The following is a 20,211-nucleotide window of genomic DNA, read 5'->3' as shown; positions in this document are numbered from 1 at the left end:
TCAATTATAACCCTACCGTATACTTTTCCTGGTATACTCAGTAAACTTATTCCTCTATAATTTTTACAATCTCTTTTGTCCCCTTTCCCTTTATATAAAGGGACTATACATGCTCTCCGCCAATCCCTAGGTACCTTCCCCTCTTTCATACATTTATTAAACAAAAGTACCAACCACTCCAACACTATATCCCCCCCTGCTTTTAACATTTCTGTCATGATCCCATCAGTTCCAGCTGCTTTACCCCCTTTCATTCTACGTAATGCCTCACTTACCTCCACCACACTTACATTCTGCTCTTCTTCACTCCTAAAAGATGGTATACCTCCCTGGCCAGTGCATGAAATTACCACCTCCCTTTCTTCCTCAACATTTAAAAGTTCCTCAAAATATTCTCGCCATCTACCTAATACCTCCCTCTCCCCATCTACTAACTCCCCTACTCTGTTTTTAACGGACAAATCCATACTTTCCCTAGGCTTTCTTAACTTGTTTAACTCACTCCAAAATTTTTTCTTATTTTCATTAAAATTTCTTGACAGTGCCTCTCCCACTCTTTCATCTGCTCTCCTTTTGCACTCTCTCACCACTCTCTTCACCTTTCTTTTACTCTCCATATACTCTGCTCTTCTTATAACACTTCTGCTTTGTAAAAACCTCTCGTAAGCTACCTTTTTCTCTTTTATCACACCCTTTACTTCATCATTCCACCAATCACTCCTCTTTCCTCCTGCCCCCACCCTCCTATAACCACAAACTTCTGCCCCACATTCTAGTACTGCATTTTTAAAACTATTCCAACCCTCTTCAACCCCCCCACTACTCATCTTTGCACTAGCCCACCTTTCTGCCAATAGTCGCTTATATCTCGCCCGAACTTCCTCCTCCCTTAGTTTATACACTTTCACCTCCCTCTTACTTGTTGTTGCCACCTTCCTCTTTTCCCATCTACCTCTTACTCTAACTGTAGCTACAACTAAATAATGATCTGATATATCAGTTGCCCCTCTATAAACATGTACATCCTGGAGCCTACCCATCAACCTTTTATCCACCAATACATAATCTAACAAACTACTTTCATTACGTGCTACATCATACCTTGTATATTTATTTATCCTCTTTTTCATAAAATATGTATTACTTATTACCAAATTTCTTTCTACACATAGCTCAATTAAAGGCTCCCCATTTACATTTACCCCTGGCACCCCAAATTTACCTACTACTCCCTCCATAACATTTTTACCCACTTTAGCATTGAAATCCCCAACCACCATTACTCTCACACTTGATTCAAAACTCCCCACGCATTCACTCAACATTTCCCAGAATCTCTCTCTCTCCTCTACACTTCTCTCTTCTCCAGGTGCATACACGCTTACTATAACCCACTTTTCACATCCAATCTTTATTTTACTCCACATAATCCTTGAATTTATGCATTTGTAGTCCCTCTTTTCCTGCCATAGCTTATTATTATTATTATTATTATTATTATTATTATTATTATTATTATTATTATATCATTTGCTGTGTAGAGCATTATCAAGTCATGACTGATTAAGCTGTTATGTCCTATGAAGAGTGAACAGTTGTCCCAATAAAATCTTGTTCTGCTATGAGTGCCTTTACTTCAATGAATATGTGTTTGCTCCTGAGTGTAGCTACTATCACAGGTAATAATACAAACTAGGGATGGGGGGGGGGGTAAAAGGTTTTGTGTGCAAGGGGCCTGGACATGCAGCAGGCATGTGTGTGTTAGATAAAAGTGAATGGAGATGAATGGTTTTTGGGATCTGATGAGCTGTTGGAGTGCGAGCAAGGTAATACAGTGGACCCGCGCATAACGATATTAATCCATTCCTGAGAGCTCATTGTTATGCGAAATTATCGTTATGCGAATGAATTTTCCCCATAAGAAATAATGCAAATCAAATTAATCCGTGCAAGATGCCCAAAAGTATGAAAAAAAAATTTTTACCACATGAAATATACATTTTCCTACACACAAAGAGAAGGATACATGCACAGTAGTAGAGTAGTACATGCACAATATATATTGTGCATGTACTAGTCTACTAAATGAAGAATAAATGACACTTACCTTTATTGAAGATGCAGCAATGACTGATGAGACACTGTCCTGGGAGTGCCTTTTTCCTCCTGAGTACTGTAGGTCCTGTTTGGCATTTTGTTCCAGAACATGCCTTATCACAGTGTATGCCACTACGATTCTTAAATCTCTCAAACCAACCTTTGCTGGCTTTAAATTCACCAATATGAGCACTAGTTCCAGGCATTTTTCTCTGTTCACCTGGGTGTTAGTCGACTGGTGTGGGTTGCATCCTGGGAGACAAGATTAAGGACCCCAATGGAAATAAGTTAGACAGTCTTCGGTGACACTGACTTTTTGGGGTTATCCTGGGTGGCTAACCCTCTGGGGTTAATTGTTTCTTGGTATTCTCAATAAGCCACACCAACAACGGTGCTACAGCAGCAGCTGACAGTGCTACAGCAGCAGCTGACAGTGCTACAGCAGCAGCAGACGGTGCTACAGCAGCAGCAGACGGTACTACAGCAGCAGCAGCAGCTGACTGTGGTACAGCAGCAGCAGCAGCTGACGGTGCTACAGCAGCAGCAGCAGCTGACAGTGCTACAGCAGCAGCTGGCAGTGCAGCAGCAGCAGCAGCTGACAGTGCTACAGCAGCAGCTGACAGTGCTACAGCAGCAGCAGACGGTGCTACAGCAGCAGCAGACAGTACTACAGCAGCAGCAGCTGACTGTGGTACAGCAGCAGCAGCAGCAGCTGACGGTGCTACAGCAGCAGCAGCAGCTGACAGTGCTACAGCAGCAGCTGGCAGTGCAGCAGCAGCAGCAGCAGCTGACAGTGCTACAGCAGCAGCAGCAGCTGACAGTGCTACAGCAGCAGCAGCAGCAGCAGCAGCTGACAGTGCTACAGCAGCAGCAGCATCAGCAGTTGACCATGGTACCACAGTATTTCGATAATATTTCTCACCCTCTTTACCACAGGGTTGGCACTAGAAGCTTTCTTGGGGCCCATGGTCACTTATTTTGCAGATAAAATCACCAAAAACGCTGTAATAATACAAAATGTTCCGATGCCACCGGCGGAACATGTGAGGCTGGCTCAGGCCTCACATAGACGCGTCTCGGACGAATAGTGTTGAGCGAGTTTTTTAGCGCTATGCGAGGCAAAATTTTAGTGATAAAATGTATCGCTATGCGGATTTAACGTTATGTGATGCCAACGGTATGCGGGGGTCCACTGTACAGTGGACCCCCGCTTTACGATCACCTCCCAATGCGGCCAATTATATAAGTGTATTTGTGTAAGTACGTTTGTACGTGTATGTTTGGGGGTCTGAAATGGACTAATCTAATTCACAATATTCCTTATGGGAACAAATTCGTTCAGTACTGGCACCTGAGCATACTTCTGGAATGAAATAATATCGTAAACCGGGGGTCCACTGTATAAAGTGAAGGGATTCAGGGAAACCGGTTAGCCAGACTTGAGTCCTGCAGGTGGTAGGTACAATGCCTGCACTTTAAAGGAGGGGTTTGAGATATTGCCTATTTTGAGTGACATCTAAACTGTCATATCTGGGCACCTCTGCAAAGGCAGTGATTATATGTGAATGATGGTGAAAGTGTTGAATGATGAAAGTGTTTCTTCCTTGGGGTCACCCTGCTTCGGTGGGAGACGGCCGTTGTGTTGGAAAAAAAAAATGTACGTGATTATGGCATGTAGTGAGTGATAAAGTAATGATGATGATGATTCTTTATGGCAGCTACAATATTATGTTTTAATGTTTTTTTAGTAAATGATGTAGTCATGTTTGTAAAACTACTATTAAATTTTTTTTTTATCTATACTTTTATCCATGAAACACAGAGCAGTGATGATGAAGATGAAAAGGAACAATGGGTAGAAAAATCTGCAGCCAGTGGTACCAAAACTTCTGAGACAGTTAGGACAAGAGAGCTGACTGCCTCACAAGATGGAACACAGGAGCAAAATTCTTCACAAATACAAACAAAACGTGATAGCTGGATGGAGGTAGAGTATTTTTTTATGATGTTTATCATAAAGGTATTGCTTGAAGAAATTGTAGTGACAGATGAAAGTTGAAAATGTTATTAACTTGTCATTGCATAAATCACCACAAAGAACCACGTAGACAATTTATTCGGAAGTACTGTACACAGAGCCATGAAATTGCTTGTTAATGTTGTTTTTATACAAGTAATCAGCATTACAATAAGATCTGCATCCATGCTCATTCTCTTGTATGGAGATTTTGAAAATTTGAATGCATATCAAAATTGAAAAAAATATTTGTACTGTAAACTTATTAATGTACACATAAGCAAATCCTATTGTAGAGCATGAATAGTGGTGCTGTAAGTACCATTTGGTGTAATATTCACATCTCTTGTGGCTGGAGTCATGTTTTACTGTATGGCCTTTAACTCAAAACTTATTTGTTTCAGCATTCATAACTGTAGCATCATTTTAATGAAATACTATTATTAGAAACTGTAACCAAAGCTCATAGCAGAATTAATATGAAGTAGATATTAAATGAAATGTTGTCACAGATCATTTGGTAATATTGTGCACTATTTTTATTATTTTTTATTAACATATCGGCTGTCTCTAACCAAAGCAGGGTGGCCCGAAAAAGAAAAACTTTCATCATCATTCACTCCATCACTGTCTTGCCACAGGCGTGCTTACACTACAGTTATAAAACTTCTACATTAACATCCATCATGCAGAGTGAAGGCACTGTACTTCCCATCTTCAGGATTTAAGTCCAGCCTGCCAGTTTCTCTGAATCTCTTCACAAACGTTACCTCCCTCACACTCCAACAGCATATCAAGTCCTAAAAACCATTTGTCTCCATTCGCTCCTATCTAACTCGCTCATGCATACTTGCTGGAAGTCCAAGCCTCTCGCACACAAAGCCTCCTTTACCCCCTCCCTCCAACCATTCCTAGGCCAGCCCCTACCCTGCCTTGACTCCACTACAGATTTATACACTCTCGAAGTCATTCTGTTTTATTCCATCCTCTCTACATGTCCGAACCACCTCAACAACCCCTCCTCAGCCCCCTGGATAATAGTTTTGGTAATCCCGCACCTCCTCTTAATTTCCAGACTACAAATTCTCTGCATTATATTCACACCACACATTGCCCTCAGACATGACATCTCCACTGCCTCCAGCCTTCTCCTTGTTGCAAAATTCACCACCCAAGCTTCACACCCACATAAGAGCATTGGTATAACTTTGCTGTCATACATTCCCCTCTTGCTTCCAGGGACAAAGTTCTTTGTCTCCACAGACTCCCAAGTGGTCCACTCACCTTTTTCCCCTCATCAATTCTATGATTCACCTCACCTTTTATAGACCCATCTGCTGACACGTCTACTCCTAAATATCTGAATACATTCACCTCCTCCATACTCTCTCCCTCCAATCTGATATCTAATCTTTCATTACCCATTTTTTTTTTTGTTATCCTCATCACCTTACTCTTTCCTATATTCACTTTAATTTTCTTTTTTTACCCTACCAAACTCATCCACCAACCTCTGCAACTTCTCTTCAGAATCTCTCAAAAGCAGTGTCATCAGCAAAGAGCAAATGTGACAACTCCCACTTTGTGTTAGATTGTTTATCTTTTAACCCCACACCTCTTGCCAATACCTGAGCATTCACTTCTCTTACAACCCCATCTATAAATATATTGAACAACCATGATGACATCACACATCCTTCTCTAAGACCTAATTTTACTGGGAAATAATCTCCCTTTCTCCTACACACTCTAACCTGAGCCTCACTATCCTCATAAAAACTCTTCACTGCTTTCAATAACCTACCTCCTATTCCATACATTTGCAACATCTGCCACATTGCCTCCCTATCCACCCTGTCATACACCTTTTCCAAATCCATAAATACCACAAAAACTTGCTTGCCCTTATATAAATACTGTTCACCTATATGTTTCACTGTAAATGCTTGGTTTACACACCCCCTACCTTTCTTTCCTTAAACCTCCTTGTTTATCTGCTATCCTACTCTGTCTTACTCTTAATTTTTTTCAATAATTACTATACACTTTACAGGTATACTCAACAGACTTCTTTCTTCTTCTTTCAACACACTGGCTGTATCCCATCGAGGCAGGGTGGCCCAAAAGGAAAAACGAAAGTTTCTCCTTTTACATTCAGTGATATATACAGGAGAAGAGGTTACTAGCCCCTTGCTCCCAGTATTTTAGTCGCCTCTTACAACACACATGGCTTATGGAGGAAGAATTCTGTTCCACTTCTCTATGGAGGTAAGAGGAAATAAACAAGAACAAGAACAAGAAAGAAAATAGAAGAAAACCCAGAGGGGTGTGTGTATATACTATATGTTTGTACATGTATGTGTAGTGTGACCTAAGTGTAAGTAGAAATAGCAAGATGTACTTGAAATCTTGCATGTGTATGAGACAGAATAAAAAGACACCAGCAATCCTACCATCATGTAAAACAATTACAGGCTCCCGTTTTTCATTCACTTGGCAGGACGGTAGTACCTCCCTGGGCCATTGCTGTCTACCACCCTACTACCAACAGACTTCTTTCCCTATAATTTTTGCGCCCTCTTTTGTCCCCTTTGCCTTTATACAAGGAACTAGGCATGCTCTCTGCCAATCCGTAGGTACCTTACCCTCTTCCATGCATTTATTAAATAAAAGCACCAACCACTCCAAAACTATGTCCCCACCTGCTTTTAACCTTTCAATCTTGAGCCCATCAATCCCAGCTGCCTTACCCTCTTTCATTCTCCCCAGTGTGGAATTTAGTGGAACAGTCTACCTAGTTGGGTTATTGAGGCTAGGACTTTGGGTAGTTTCAAATTTAGGTTGGATAAGTACATGAGTGGGAGGGGTTGGATTTGAGTGAGACTTGCGCATCAGAGCTTATTTCTTGGGAACCATTGAAAATTGGGTTGGTCAAATGTTTGTTAGTGGGATGAATTGTAAAGGACCTGCCTAGTATGGGCCAACAGGCCTGCTGCAGTGTTCCTCCATTCTTATGTTCTTATGTTCACTGCCTCATGAACTTTCCCCACACTCGCAACTGGCTTGTCCTTACTCCTACAAGATGTTATTCCTCCTTGCCCTATACATACATGAAATCACAGCTTCCCTATCTTCATCAACATTTAACAATTCCTTAAAATATCTTAAAATATTCCCTCCATCTTCCCAATACTGCTAACTCTCCATTTAATAACTCTCCTTTCCTATTTTAAGCTATCAAATCCATTCATTCCCTTGGCTTCCTTAACTTATTAATCTCACTCTAAAACTTTTTCTTATTTTCAACAAAATTTGTTGATAACATCTCACCCACTCTCTCATTTGCTCCCTTTTTACATTGCTTCACCACTCTCTTAGCCTCTCTCTTTCTCTCCATATACTCCTCCCTACTTGCATTACTTCTCATATGCTAACTTTTTCTCCCTTACTACTCTCTTTACATCATCATTCCACCAATCGCTCGTCTTCCCTCCCACACTCACTTTCCTGTAACCAAATTCTTAAACCTACCCCATACATCTTTGACCCCATTGCCTATTCTCTCACTGGCCCATCTATCCTCCAATATTTATTTATATCTTACCCTAACTGCCTTCTCCTTTAGTTTATAAACCTTCACCTCTCTCATACTTGCTGCTTCTATTTTCCTTGTATCCCATCTACCTTTTACTCCCACTGTAGCTACAACTAAAAAGTGAACTGATACATATATGTGGCCCCCTCTATAAGCATGTACATCCTGAAGTCTACCCAGCAATGTTTTATCTACCAATATGTAGCCCAACAAACTACTGTCATTGTACCCTACATCATATCTTGTATACTTATCCTTATTTTCTTAAAATGTGTTACCTATAACCAAACCCCTTTCCATACACAGTTCAAAGGGCCCCCATTATCATTTACACCTGGCACCCCAAACTTACCTACCACACCCTCTCTAAATGTTTCTCCTACTTTAGCATTTAGGTCCCCTACCACAATTACTCTCTCAGTTTGGTTCAAAAGTTCCTACACATTTGCCTAACATTTCCCAAAATCTCTCTCCTCTATACTCCTCTCTTCTCCAGGTGTATACACACTTATTATGACCCACTTTTTGCATCCAACCCTAATGTTAATCCACATGTGCACTAGCAATCGTTAAATTTGTGTTTGATCCTATATCCAGCTAGGATTTAAGTTTTTTTTTTTCATTGTACAGAGCTTCCTTGAAGTTAAACTCCCTTGTCTAAGGATTGTTATCTTGCAATGTTTGGGTTCATTAACATAAGTGTTACTTAAAGGACTTTACCTTTCTATGCAAGTTAACTTTCTATGCAACTTAAGAAGACTTATTTGTTATGTTCACAAGAAAGGTTTCATTTACTTGGTCTATATTTAACTATAAATTCACTCTGTAATGACAGTGAAGCTGTTTATTTTTTCTGCTATCAAACTTGCAGATAAATCTTTAGAAATTGCTTAAGAGGAAATATCTTCAAAGTGTGAGATCAGTAAGTAATAATGGTAGAATTTCCGATAAAATCTTAGGTAAATGGACACAGATGCAACTAATATGAAATTTTATTGTGGCAACGTTTTGCTACTGGAGAGCAAAACGTTGCCAAAATAAAATGTCACATTAGTTGCATTTGTGTCCATTTACCTAAAAGAAGATATGCTCATTGACACATCTGTGTTCTGCAAATTCGAAGTTTTGTTGACCTGACAACAGAGCCTGAGTAAAGACTTTAATTATGAGAAAGCTATGCTAAAAATATTTACTAAATAGAGGACATTGTATGCTAGACATATAGCATACATGCATAAAAAGATTCTATGTAGAATAACTTTGAATTTCTATATTCACAGATGACATCCCTGTTTGGAACTTACTCACGAGATGAAATGAGGGAACGTGAAGGTACAAGCAGAATAAAGGCTAAGGAAGAAGAAGAAAAACGAAAGTGGGAAGCTGATAAGGTAGGGAAATAAAAGTAGAAAAAATATAATGAGGTACATTATTGTCCTTATTTTTGTGAATTATTTACTGAGAAAACTGTAAAGCTTTTAATTACTGTAGGGAATTTGAGCACTGCTATTGTAAATATGGCCAATAAGTGATACAGGTCGGCCATCAATAATCCGGCAATCAGTTATGCGGCTCCATCAGTAATCCGGCACTAATTTTGGCTAGCATAATTTCAAATTTCATCATTATACTGACTCATATTTCATCATTATACTGACTCAGAAATTGTGCAGATGGTTGCAAATCCACAGCAGCAAGCCAGTGGAGGAGAAAACAGTGATGAAAATGAGGAAGATGTAGCAGAAAGAGTCTCTATTGATAGGTTAATTGAATTAACAAGTGAACTGCTGAAAGGTCTAGAGCAATGCAGTTTTATAACTGAACAAGAAATAATGAACGTTCACATGCTGCAAGATAAACTAATCAAAGAAAGGCCTAACCACTCTGTAATCCCGGCAAACTCGGTAATCCGGCACACTACAGGTCCCAATGATGCAGGATTAGTGATGGCCGACCTGTATAATTAAGCAAGACTACTGTATATTTTATAAGACTGTGAAGTAATAATAATAATAATATAAGTGCAAGTAATGATATAATTGTTAAGAATGTAAATGAAGAGACAGTATGCATAGCATTTTAGATTGGAAAATGTTTCATGATGAAGCTGAGGTACAATTCAGCAACTTTATCTTCAGTGATTGATTTCCTTCTGTAGCCAGGATCTCATGCTCGAGAACTCAATCCTTACTTCAAGGACGGAGGAACTGGTCTGCCAGAACAGCGAAACAAAGATGAAGTATCACCAGCTCCATCATCTCTGGGGCTGGATGCTGCATGGCTACGGAAAGCATTGAAGAGGGCTGAAGAACAAGCTCAGTTAGAAAAGAAATCACTCGAAGAGATAGCAGCTCAGCGATGGGGGGTATGGTTATACAGTATTGTTGTTGTGTTATAGTATTTTTCAGAATGTAGCAGTTTTATTTTCTCTATATGTTCTTAAAAAGATTTTAAGAGTTTTTTTTAATACAGTCTAAAAAATTTAGAGCATTTACCTAGCCACTGCTAAAGGCTTTACCCAAGGTCACAGTAATGTAATGCATATTAAGAACTTTTTTATTTTTAACACATTGGCTATCTCCGAAGTAGGGTGACCTAAAAAATAAACACTTTCACCATCATTCACACTATCAATGTCTTGCCAAAGGTGCACAGATATGACAGTTCAAATGACCCTCCAAACAGCAAATATCCCCATTCTTCCTTGAGAGTCAGGCACTGTGCTTCCCACATCATTAAAAAAAAAGCATTCAACTAACCGGCCGTATCTCACTGAGGCAGAGTGGTATAAAATCACTCTCAGATTTTTTTTACCAATCTAGTGTAATGGCTGACTCGAACTTTCAAGATTAAATCACACCAGTCTATCACAAGTTAAAAAGGTGGGCTAAAGAGCAGGAGCTAGCTTAACTTCTGCAAATTATTTATCTAAATCAGGCAGGCTGTGTTGGCTATGTGATCATAGATTTTAGATGTATGTATGGGAAAATGCTGAAATTGCGGTATATAACGTACATTAGCTCAAAAATTTAAATATGCAGCAGTAGTGTGGTGTCTGTACCTAAAAAATATACACATAAGATAAAAAAAAATAAAAAACAAGACATGAAAAGGCTAACTTTTTAGGAGGAAGAAAGAGACATGAAAAGGCTAGCTTTTTAGGAGGACGAAAGGAAACATAATTTCACGTAAGTTCATCACGAAAGAATGTGAGAAAATAGACACGTAAGGTTTTAGCATCAGCTGAAAGAGGAGAAGCCACAAATGTGAACTGAGAAACATTTTTCTTCACAACTGTTAGTAGAATACTGGAATGGCATCCAAGAGGAGGTAAGGTATCTGCTGCAATTACTGGGCACTATAGACATAACTTTGCTCCTGTAGCTACACTTTCACCATCATTCACACTATCATTGTCTTGCTAGATGCATGCAAATACAATAGTAGATGGCCATCCAAACAGCAAATAGCCTCACCCTCCTTTAGAGTGTAGGCACTGTACTTCCCACCTCTAGGCTAACTGGTTTCCTTGATCATAGCAAATAAACAAATTCCTTAGGAAAAAAGAGAGGTAAAGTCAGAACATGGAGCTTAACACTTTCAGGCATGGCTCAAATACACATGTTTTGTATCTTGTTTTTCAGTCCCTGGCAAAGTTTAATGAACTGTTAGCAGAAGCAGAAGGAAGAGGAAAGAAGAACCAGACAGATAGCTGGCAGACAAAGATAAGTACTAACACAGCAAGAAGTAGAAGCAGAGAGAGATACAAAAGTAAAAACAGAATAAGAAGTACAAGTAGTGAGCGAAAGAATTATGGTAGCAGAGAGAGAAGCAGAAATAAAGAGAGAATATCATATGAAAATAGCAGTAAGGAGCACAGTAGAAGCAGAGAGAGAAAAAGGAGCAGGCGCAAGGAAAGAAGACACCAAAGATGCGGTAGATATGGTAGTAGCAGCAGCAGTGAGAGAAGTGGTAGCAGCAGTCATAGTGATCACAGTGAAGAGAGGGATAAACAACAGAAACAATCAAGTACTGAGGGAGATAGGTATGTTATTTACAAATATTAAGGTTATTGTATGTTGCACAGGAATCAGGGATAAGAAGAGTTTTTAATGCAAGTGGAAAATTAGGGAAGGTTTAATAAAGCAATTTTTTGGAAGTAGATGATTTTAGACTTCATTGTAAAGTTTTATATGTTAGTACTGTCTCAGCAGCATTAATCTCAGTGGATAATTAATACTATTTTATAGGAGTCATTTTTTTTTTTTTTTTTGTACAGAGCCACAAATTGGTAAAATTATGCTGTTAATGAGAAGCAGCTTGCTTCAGTGCAGTATTTGGCCATTTAGTTAAGTAAATATCACCAAATTATTATTGGATTAATTTTAAGGGATATATAGAAAGTTCTCCATGGGGAAGTAGAAAAGAATCCTTCCTCTATAAGCTATACGTGTCTTAAAAAGTGATAAAAATGCCAGCAGCAAGGGGCTAGTAACCTCTTCTGTCTCAGTAGGAGACAGCTGGTATGATCAAAAAAGAATTATAGAAAGCTGCATGTTTTATAAACTTTTCAGATCTGTAAAAGGGCTATTGAGACCCCCAGAGGATACATATCCAACAAAACATTCTTCATTATTATCATCAAAGTTCAGAAGGCCCAGGGATGAGGAGGATACAAGGTAAATCTTTTAAAATTTATTAATATTGTTGGCTGCAAGCATACTTTTGTCAATAGCATAAATTTAATATGAACATTCAAAGTTATTACATATTTAAATTTTGTTAATGAATTCTTAAAATACATTTGCAAATAAAAAAATACCTGGCATTGTGCACAGTCAGGCTAATTACTAAATTTTTCCCAATTTAAGGGCAGTGTGACTGAGTGTGTCTGGTGGGTATGATTAAGAACGTGTGAGCTGCTTTGTGAGCTGGATTTTATTGTTGGATTTCTTAACTTGCAGATCTACTAGTAATTTGAATGTCAAGAAATTGTCTAGCAGTAACCGTGGTTGGCAGAAAAAGGAATACAAACAGCAATTAAAAGAACGTGAAATACAGTCACGACAAAGGTCATCATCATCATCATCGTCAGCTGAATCGAGTGATTCAGAAAAAGTAATTTTGACTCGATTTTTTTCACTTAGTATCAATTTGCAAATAGATTATTAATGTATTCATATAGTGCTCTCACTCTTCTTATTTCAGCCTTTGCATTAATTAGTAATGTATAAAAAATAAATAGAATGAATAAAACTTTTAACATGTAACATTTTTTCTTACTGAGTACAGCAACCTGCAGGGGCCAGTAATAAATCTTCAGAAAAGGAACTTCCACTAAATGTTCCTCAAGTGACACCTGAGCCACCAACACTGCCCCAGCCACCTACCCAGCTAACAGATAAAGAAATGAATGAGCTGGCTGCAAAGATCATGAAAGCTGAACTGACTGGAAATGATGTGAGTTGTTTTTGTATAGTTAAAAAAAGGGAGAATTGTACAGTTCAGTGATTATTTAAATTATATTTAAGGCTACCCAGGTGAAACAGTGAGGCATGCAACACTTCTGTAGAGACAACAAAGGATATATAGTATGTGAAACAGGGAGTCTCACTTCCGATTGTGCTAACCAAAGGAACTTTGATACCTCAAGAAATCTGTAGATTTCAGAGACATGCTGCATAAAGATTTCATTTCTACTACATATTGGCTCTTAACCCTTTGAGGGTCCGTCCCGTAGATCTACGGCTTTACGTTCAGGGTCCAAACCGTAGATCTACGGCATGAGCTCAGCTCACTCTGATAAACTGTGAGTGGTACATTTGGGCCTAGATATGAGAGAATACATCTATGTGGTATGTGTGCACCACATAAAACAGATCCTGCAGCACGCTGTGTATAATGAGAGAAAAAAATTGAAATCATGATTTTTCGATTAAAACAGCGACTTTGCAGTGTTTTTTCGTATGTTTTTTATAGCTCTATTTGCGATTTCTTGGTCTCATGTGATAGAATGGAAGTCATATTACAGAAATAGAGATGATTTTGATTGGTTTTAGCACTGGAAATGGCTTGAAACTGAGCTCAAAGTAGCAGAAATGTTAAATTTTTGCAGATATTCAAGAGTAAACAAACGACCTCACACGTCTAATACATGCCAGCTGGTGGATCTAATATGCATTCACAAATATGGTGATGATATTTATACAATTATTACAGTATTGCATAACAGTAAATCTTCTATTTTTTGGTGTGAATAAAAATTCATTATGTGAATAAAAATTCAAAATGGAATTTATTTGTAAAGCCTCAAAATGTAACTAATGAACAGAGGAAATGTTAGTTTAGTTCCAGGAATACCTACATTGTTTATTCTGGACCCTATTTTGAAATTGGAATATTTTGAACTTTGTGTTAAATTGGCCAAATTAACAATTTCCGATCACTTTAATTTGTAGTTGAAACAGTTGACTTGGCAATTTCTTGTGCTCAATCGATAGAATAGAATTAATACTAGTGAAATAGCTAAGAATTTGGTTGACTGGAATAATGTAATTGGCCTAAAATGGGAGTCAAAGTTGGCAAAATCGCCGATTCGTAAATATCGCTGACACATCAAAATTCGCAAGAGCATAATTTCGTCAATTTTCCATCAAATTTCGTACTTTTTGTTTTATTACCTTCACAAAAAGATTCTCTACCATTTCATAAGAAAAAATAAAAAATTTTTTTTTTGAAAACTCTTGGACACTGGGGCACCACTTCAGATTTGGGCCTTGGACCCTGAAGGGGTTAAGTTTTATGCACAAATTATGAGCTGTTCCTTCATAATTGGATTGTCTTCCCATGGTCATGTACCAAGCTCCTGCATGACATGATCTGACCAAATTATAGGCAGTTACTGAAGTTTGAATGATCATTCAATATTCCAAAGACAAATTATGTGATAAAAATTACTTTTTAAATAAAATTCTTAAAATTTTCATGATCCTTTAAGTTTAACTAATAAAACAAATACTTTCTAGCCTATAGAAATTAAAATTGGACTGTTCAGTGATAAAGCAGTTTTCTGAACATTAAGGAATTTTGTTTTTGCACAAGGGAAAATTGGGTATACAAAATTTTTTACTTTTACTGAAAGGTGGGAGCATGTGTGCTCTTAACTGGTTATCATATGAACATTGTATGCCACTCTTGTAAGGCTGCCAGTTGTTACATGGAAATGAAGATCTGTATTTTAAGTGCCTACAGTAAGATACTGATGTTTTTATATTTTTGTATTTATTTAGCATTTGCTGTTGTAATGTATATTATGCTGTTAGGATGCAACATTATAATACATTAAACATGAACATGAACATGAACATGAACATGGGGAAGTGGAATAAGAATCTTTCCTCCGTAAGCCATGCGTGTTGTAAAAGTCAACTAAAATGCCGGGAACAATGGGCTAGTAACCCCTTTTCCTGTAAAGATTACTAAAAAGAATAAGAAGAAGAAAATTGTCAAAGTGGGAAGTCTGAATGTGCGTGGATGTTGTGCAAATGATAAGAAAGAGATGATTGTGGATGTTATGAATGAGAAGAAACTGGATGTCCTGGCTTTAAGTGAAACAAAGCTGAAGGGGGTGGGAGAGTTTCAATGGAGAGGAATAAATGGGATTAGGTCAGGGGTTTCAAATAGAGTTAGAGCTAAAGAAGGAGTAGCAATAATGTTGAAGGATAAGCTATGGCAGGAAAAGAGGGACTACAAATGTATAAATTCAAGGATTATGTGGAGTAAAATAAAGATTGGATGTGAAAAGTGGGTTATAGTAAGCGTGTATGCACCTGGAGAAGAGAGAAGTGTAGAGGAGAGAGAGAGATTCTGGGAAATGTTGAGTGAATGCGTGGGGAGTTTTGAATCAAGTGTGAGAGTAATGGTGGTTGGGGATTTCAATGCTAAAGTGGGTAAAAATGTTATGGAGGGAGTAGTAGGTAATTTTGGGGTGCCAGGGGTAAATGTAAATGGGGAGCCTTTAATTGAGCTATGTGTAGAAAGAAATTTGGTAATAAGTAATACATATTTTATGAAAAAGAGGATAAATAAATATACAAGGTATGATGTAGCACGTAATGAAAGTAGTTTGTTAGATTATGTATTGGTGGATAAAAGGTTGATGGGTAGGCTCCAGGATGTACATGTTTATAGAGGGGCAACTGATATATCGGATCATTATTTAGTTGTAGCTACAGTTAGAGTAAGAGGTAGATGGGAAAAGAGGAAGGTGGCAACAACAAGTAAGAGGGAGGTGAAAGTGTATAAACTAAGGGAGGAGGAAGTTAGGGCGAGATATAAGCGACTATTGGCAGAAAGGTGGGCTAGTGCAAAGATGAGTAGTGGGGGGGTTGAAGAGGGTTGGAATAGTTTTAAAAATGCAGTATTAGAATGTGGGGCAGAAGTTTGTGGTTATAGGAGGGTGGGGGCAGGAGGAAAGAGGAGTGATTGGTGGAATGATGAAGTAAAGGGTGTGATAAAAGAGAAAAAGGTAGCTTACGAGAGGTTTTTACAAAGCAGAAGTGTTATAAGAAGAGCAGAGTATATGGAGAGTAAAAGAAAGGTGAAGAGAGTGGTGAGAGAGTGCAAAAGGAGAGCAGATGAAAGAGTGGGAGAGGCACTGTCAAGAAATTTTAATGAAAATAAGAAAAAATTTTGGAGTGAGTTAAACAAGTTAAGAAAGCCTAGGGAAAGTATGGATTTGTCAGTTAAAAACAGAGTAGGGGAGTTAGTAGATGGGGAGAGGGAGGTATTAGGTAGATGGCGAGAATATTTTGAGGAACTTTTAAATGTTAAGGAAGAAAGGGAGGCGGTAATTTCATGCACTGGCCAGGGAGGTATACCATCTTTTAGGAGTGAAGAAGAGCAGACTGTAAGTGTGGTGGAGGTACGTGAGGCATTACGTAGAATGAAAGGGGGTAAAGCAGCTGGAACTGATGGGATCATGACAGAAATGTTAAAAGCAGGGGGGGATATAGTGTTGGAGTGGTTGGTACTTTTGTTTAATAAATGTATGAAAGAGGGGAAGGTACCTAGGGATTGGCGGAGAGCATGTATAGTCCCTTTATATAAAGGGAAAGGGGACAAAAGAGATTGTAAAAATTATAGAGGAATAAGTTTACTGAGTATACCAGGAAAAGTATACGGTAGGGTTATAATTGAAAGAATTAGAGGTAAGACAGAATGTAGAATTGCGGACGAACAAGGAGGTTTCAGAGTGGGTAGGGGATGTGTAGATCAAGTGTTTACATTGAAGCATATATGTGAACAGTATTTAGATAAAGGTAGGGAAGTTTTTATTGCATTTATGGATTTAGAAAAGGCATATGATAGTGGATAGAGGAGCAATGTGGCAGATGTTGCAAGTATATGGAATAGGTGGTAAGTTACTAAATGCTGTAAAGAGCTTTTATGAGGATAGTGAGGCTCAGGTTAGGGTGTGTAGAAAAGAGGGAGAATACTTCCCGGTAAAAGTAGGTCTTAGACAGGGATGTGTAATGTCACCATGGTTGTTTAATATATTTATAGATGGGGTTGTAAAAGAAGTAAATGCTAGGGTGTTCGGGAGAGGGGTGGGATTAAATTATGGGGAATCAAATTCAAAATGGGAATTGACACAGTTACTTTTTGCTGATGATACTGTGCTTATGGGAGATTCTAAAGAAAAATTGCAAAGGTTAGTGGATGAGTTTGAGAATGTGTGTAAAGGTAGAAAGTTGAAAGTGAACATAGAAAAGAGTAAGGTGATGAGGGTATCAAATGATTTAGATAAAGAAAAATTGGATATCAAATTGGGGAGGAGGAGTATGGAAGAAGTGAATGTTTTCAGATACTTGGGAGTTGACGTGTCGGCGGATGGATTTATGAAGGATGAGGTTAATCATAGAATTGATGAGGGAAAAAAGGCGAGTGGTGCGTTGAGGTATATGTGGAGTCAAAAAACGTTATCTATGGAGGCAAAGAAGGGAATGTATGAAAGTATAGTAGTACCAACACTCTTATATGGATGTGAAGCTGGGGTGGTAAATGCAGCAGCGAGGAGACGGTTGGAGGCAGTGGAGATGTCCTGTCTAAGGGCAATGTGTGGTGTAAATATTATGCAGAAAATTCGGAGTGTGGAAATTAGGAGAAGGTGTGGAGTTAATAAAAGCATTAGTCAGAGGGCAGAAGAGGGGTTGTTGAGGTGGTTTGGTCATTTAGAGAGAATGGATCAAAGTAGAATGACATGGAAAGCATATAAATCTATAGGGGAAGGAAAGAGGGGTAGGGGTCGTCCTCGAAAGGGTTGGAAAGAGGGGGTAAAGGAGGTTTTGTGGGTGAGGGGCTTGGACTTCCAGCAAGCGTGCATGAGCGTGTTAGATAGGAGTGAATGGAGACGAATGATACTTGGGACCTGACGATCTGTTGGAGTGTGAGCAGGGTAATATTTAGTGAAGGGATTCAGGGAAACCGGTTATTTTCATATAGTCGGACTTGAGTCCTGGAAATGGGAAGTACAATGCCTGCACTTTAAAGGAGGGGTTTGGGATATTGGCAGTTTGGAGGGATATGTTGTGTATCTCTATACGTATATGCTTCTAAACTGTTATATTCTGAGCACCTCTGCAAAAGCAGTGATAATGTGTGAGTGTGGTGAAAGTGTTGAATGATGATGAAAGTATTTTCTTTTTGGGGATTTTCTTTCTTTTTTGGGTCACCCTGCCTCGGTGGGAGACGACCGACTTGTTTAAAAAAAAAAAAAAAAAAAAAAAATGAACAGGCAGTTTATAGTTACAATGGTTTAATCTTTTATATTTTTGAAAACCTTAATAAGATACATTATAAAATTTTATGCATGCAGCATGTACGTTATAGTTATGGTATATTGACATATCTAATGCGGTACTGATATAATAATGTTTTAAATCAGATATGATATTTAACCCCCTCATTATTACCACTCCCAAAATTAAAACTTTTTCTTCTTTCTCTCAACAAACCAGCCGTATCCCACCGAGGCAGGTTGGCCCAAAAAGAAAAACGAAAGTTTCTTTTTTTAACTTTAGTAATGTATACAGGAGAAGGGGTTACTAGCCTCTTGCTTCTGACATTTTAGTCGCCTCTTATGACACGCATAGCTTGTGGAGGAAGAATTCTGTTCCACTTCCCCATGGAGAAATTAAAACTCAGGATTTTTAAAAATTATCTTCTGAAATAACAGAGAAATTTTATTAAAAAATTTCAGAATTATGCAAGTGAAAAGTTGGTGGTCTGGGCATTGGTGATTTTGCCCATCTTGAGTCCCATTTTAAGCTAATTTCATTGTTCACTTCAGCTCAATTCCTAGCTATTTCAAAAGTATGCTTTCTGTTCTGTTGACTGAGTGCAAGAAGCTCCCCATACAGCTATCAGACCTACCCTATAAAGTGCACACAAGGGAATAGTTTGGCCAATTTTACACAAAATTCAACAGAGTCCTAAATAAACACTAGACATTCCAGTCACTAAAGTAACCTTTCATATGCATTGATCCTATTCCCAAACTTCTCCTGTATAACACTTGCCCTCCATTTTAATTCCATCATCACACAAAAAAATCAAAGTTTTTACCCTGTTTTTTGGAAAATAAAATATTACCAAGAAGAACTGGTCATAGTTTACACTGTCTCACTAAGTGAAGCAGACCTAATAAAATCCATAACACAGACCAGGGAGGATTGGGGACCCTAACTTGTTCAAGAATATCACCAAAAATTACAGTCGGAGGATAATCTGAATTGTGATGTCAACACACTCATGACAAGATTGATCTGAATGACTGATGGTGAATGTGTAAAAACAAAATTTGGGTCACCTTACATTAGTTGGAGATGACTGTTGAGGTAAATATTCTTCTTCTTTCAACATACCAGCCGTATCCCAATGAGGTGGGGTGGCCCAAAAGGAAAAACGAAAGTTTCTCCTTTAAAATTTAGTACAGGTCTCCCTCAACATTCACGTTTTCAGCTTTCGCGGGCTTCACACATTCGCGAATTCCCAACCTCCAAATTCCCAGCCACCAAATTCCCAGCTGCCAAATCATATTCAAGTTTCCTGCCACCTGCGAGTCCCTACTACCCTCCCACCGACCCCCGCAACTGGCAGCCAGCCCTCCCACCACTCAGTGTGGTGAGTGTTTTGTTTGCTCATTATTTGCTATTAAACTACAGTATAAATAATGTAAACCCATTTATGACTGCATATTGGAATGGCTATTCGGACGGGTATTAGACGGTGACGTCATGTGTTTACTCTTGAACACAGCAAAGAATCAAACATTTCTGCTACTGCTAATAATAACAATAGTAATAATAATAATAATAATAAAAATAATTATTATTTATTATTATCACACTGGCCGATTCCCACCAAGGCAGGGTGGCCCGAAAAAGAAAAACTTTCACCATCATTCACTCCATCACTGTCTTGCCAGAAGGGTGCTTTACAC

At 38.4% G+C, this 20,211-nt stretch overlaps 1 protein-coding gene across 4 annotated transcripts in view; it reads left to right on the top strand.

Annotated features, from left to right (window-relative positions):
- Positions 1 to 20,211, top strand: part of LOC128694115 (CWF19-like protein 2) — a 71,463-nt gene that overhangs the window by 8,285 nt on the left and 42,967 nt on the right. For 3 of the 4 annotated variants that reach the window (XM_070093563.1, XM_070093560.1, XM_070093561.1), the window contains 7 exons: positions 3,920 to 4,084; positions 8,990 to 9,100; positions 9,868 to 10,074; positions 11,354 to 11,754; positions 12,284 to 12,388; positions 12,674 to 12,827; positions 13,002 to 13,169. In XM_070093563.1, the coding sequence (XP_069949664.1) occupies positions 3,920 to 4,084; positions 8,990 to 9,100; positions 9,868 to 10,074; positions 11,354 to 11,754; positions 12,284 to 12,388; positions 12,674 to 12,827; positions 13,002 to 13,169 (1,311 nt within the window). The remainder of the gene's footprint in view (positions 1 to 3,919; positions 4,085 to 8,989; positions 9,101 to 9,867; positions 10,075 to 11,353; positions 11,755 to 12,283; positions 12,389 to 12,673; positions 12,828 to 13,001; positions 13,170 to 20,211) is intronic. The other variant, XM_070093562.1, reaches the window with a different exon arrangement.

Source organism: Cherax quadricarinatus, chromosome 43 (genome assembly GCF_038502225.1).
Source record: "Cherax quadricarinatus isolate ZL_2023a chromosome 43, ASM3850222v1, whole genome shotgun sequence".
NCBI lineage: Eukaryota > Metazoa > Arthropoda > Malacostraca > Decapoda > Parastacidae > Cherax > Cherax quadricarinatus.
The sequence above is the reverse complement of the archived record's forward strand: the minus strand, read 5'-3'. Positions and strand labels throughout refer to the sequence as shown.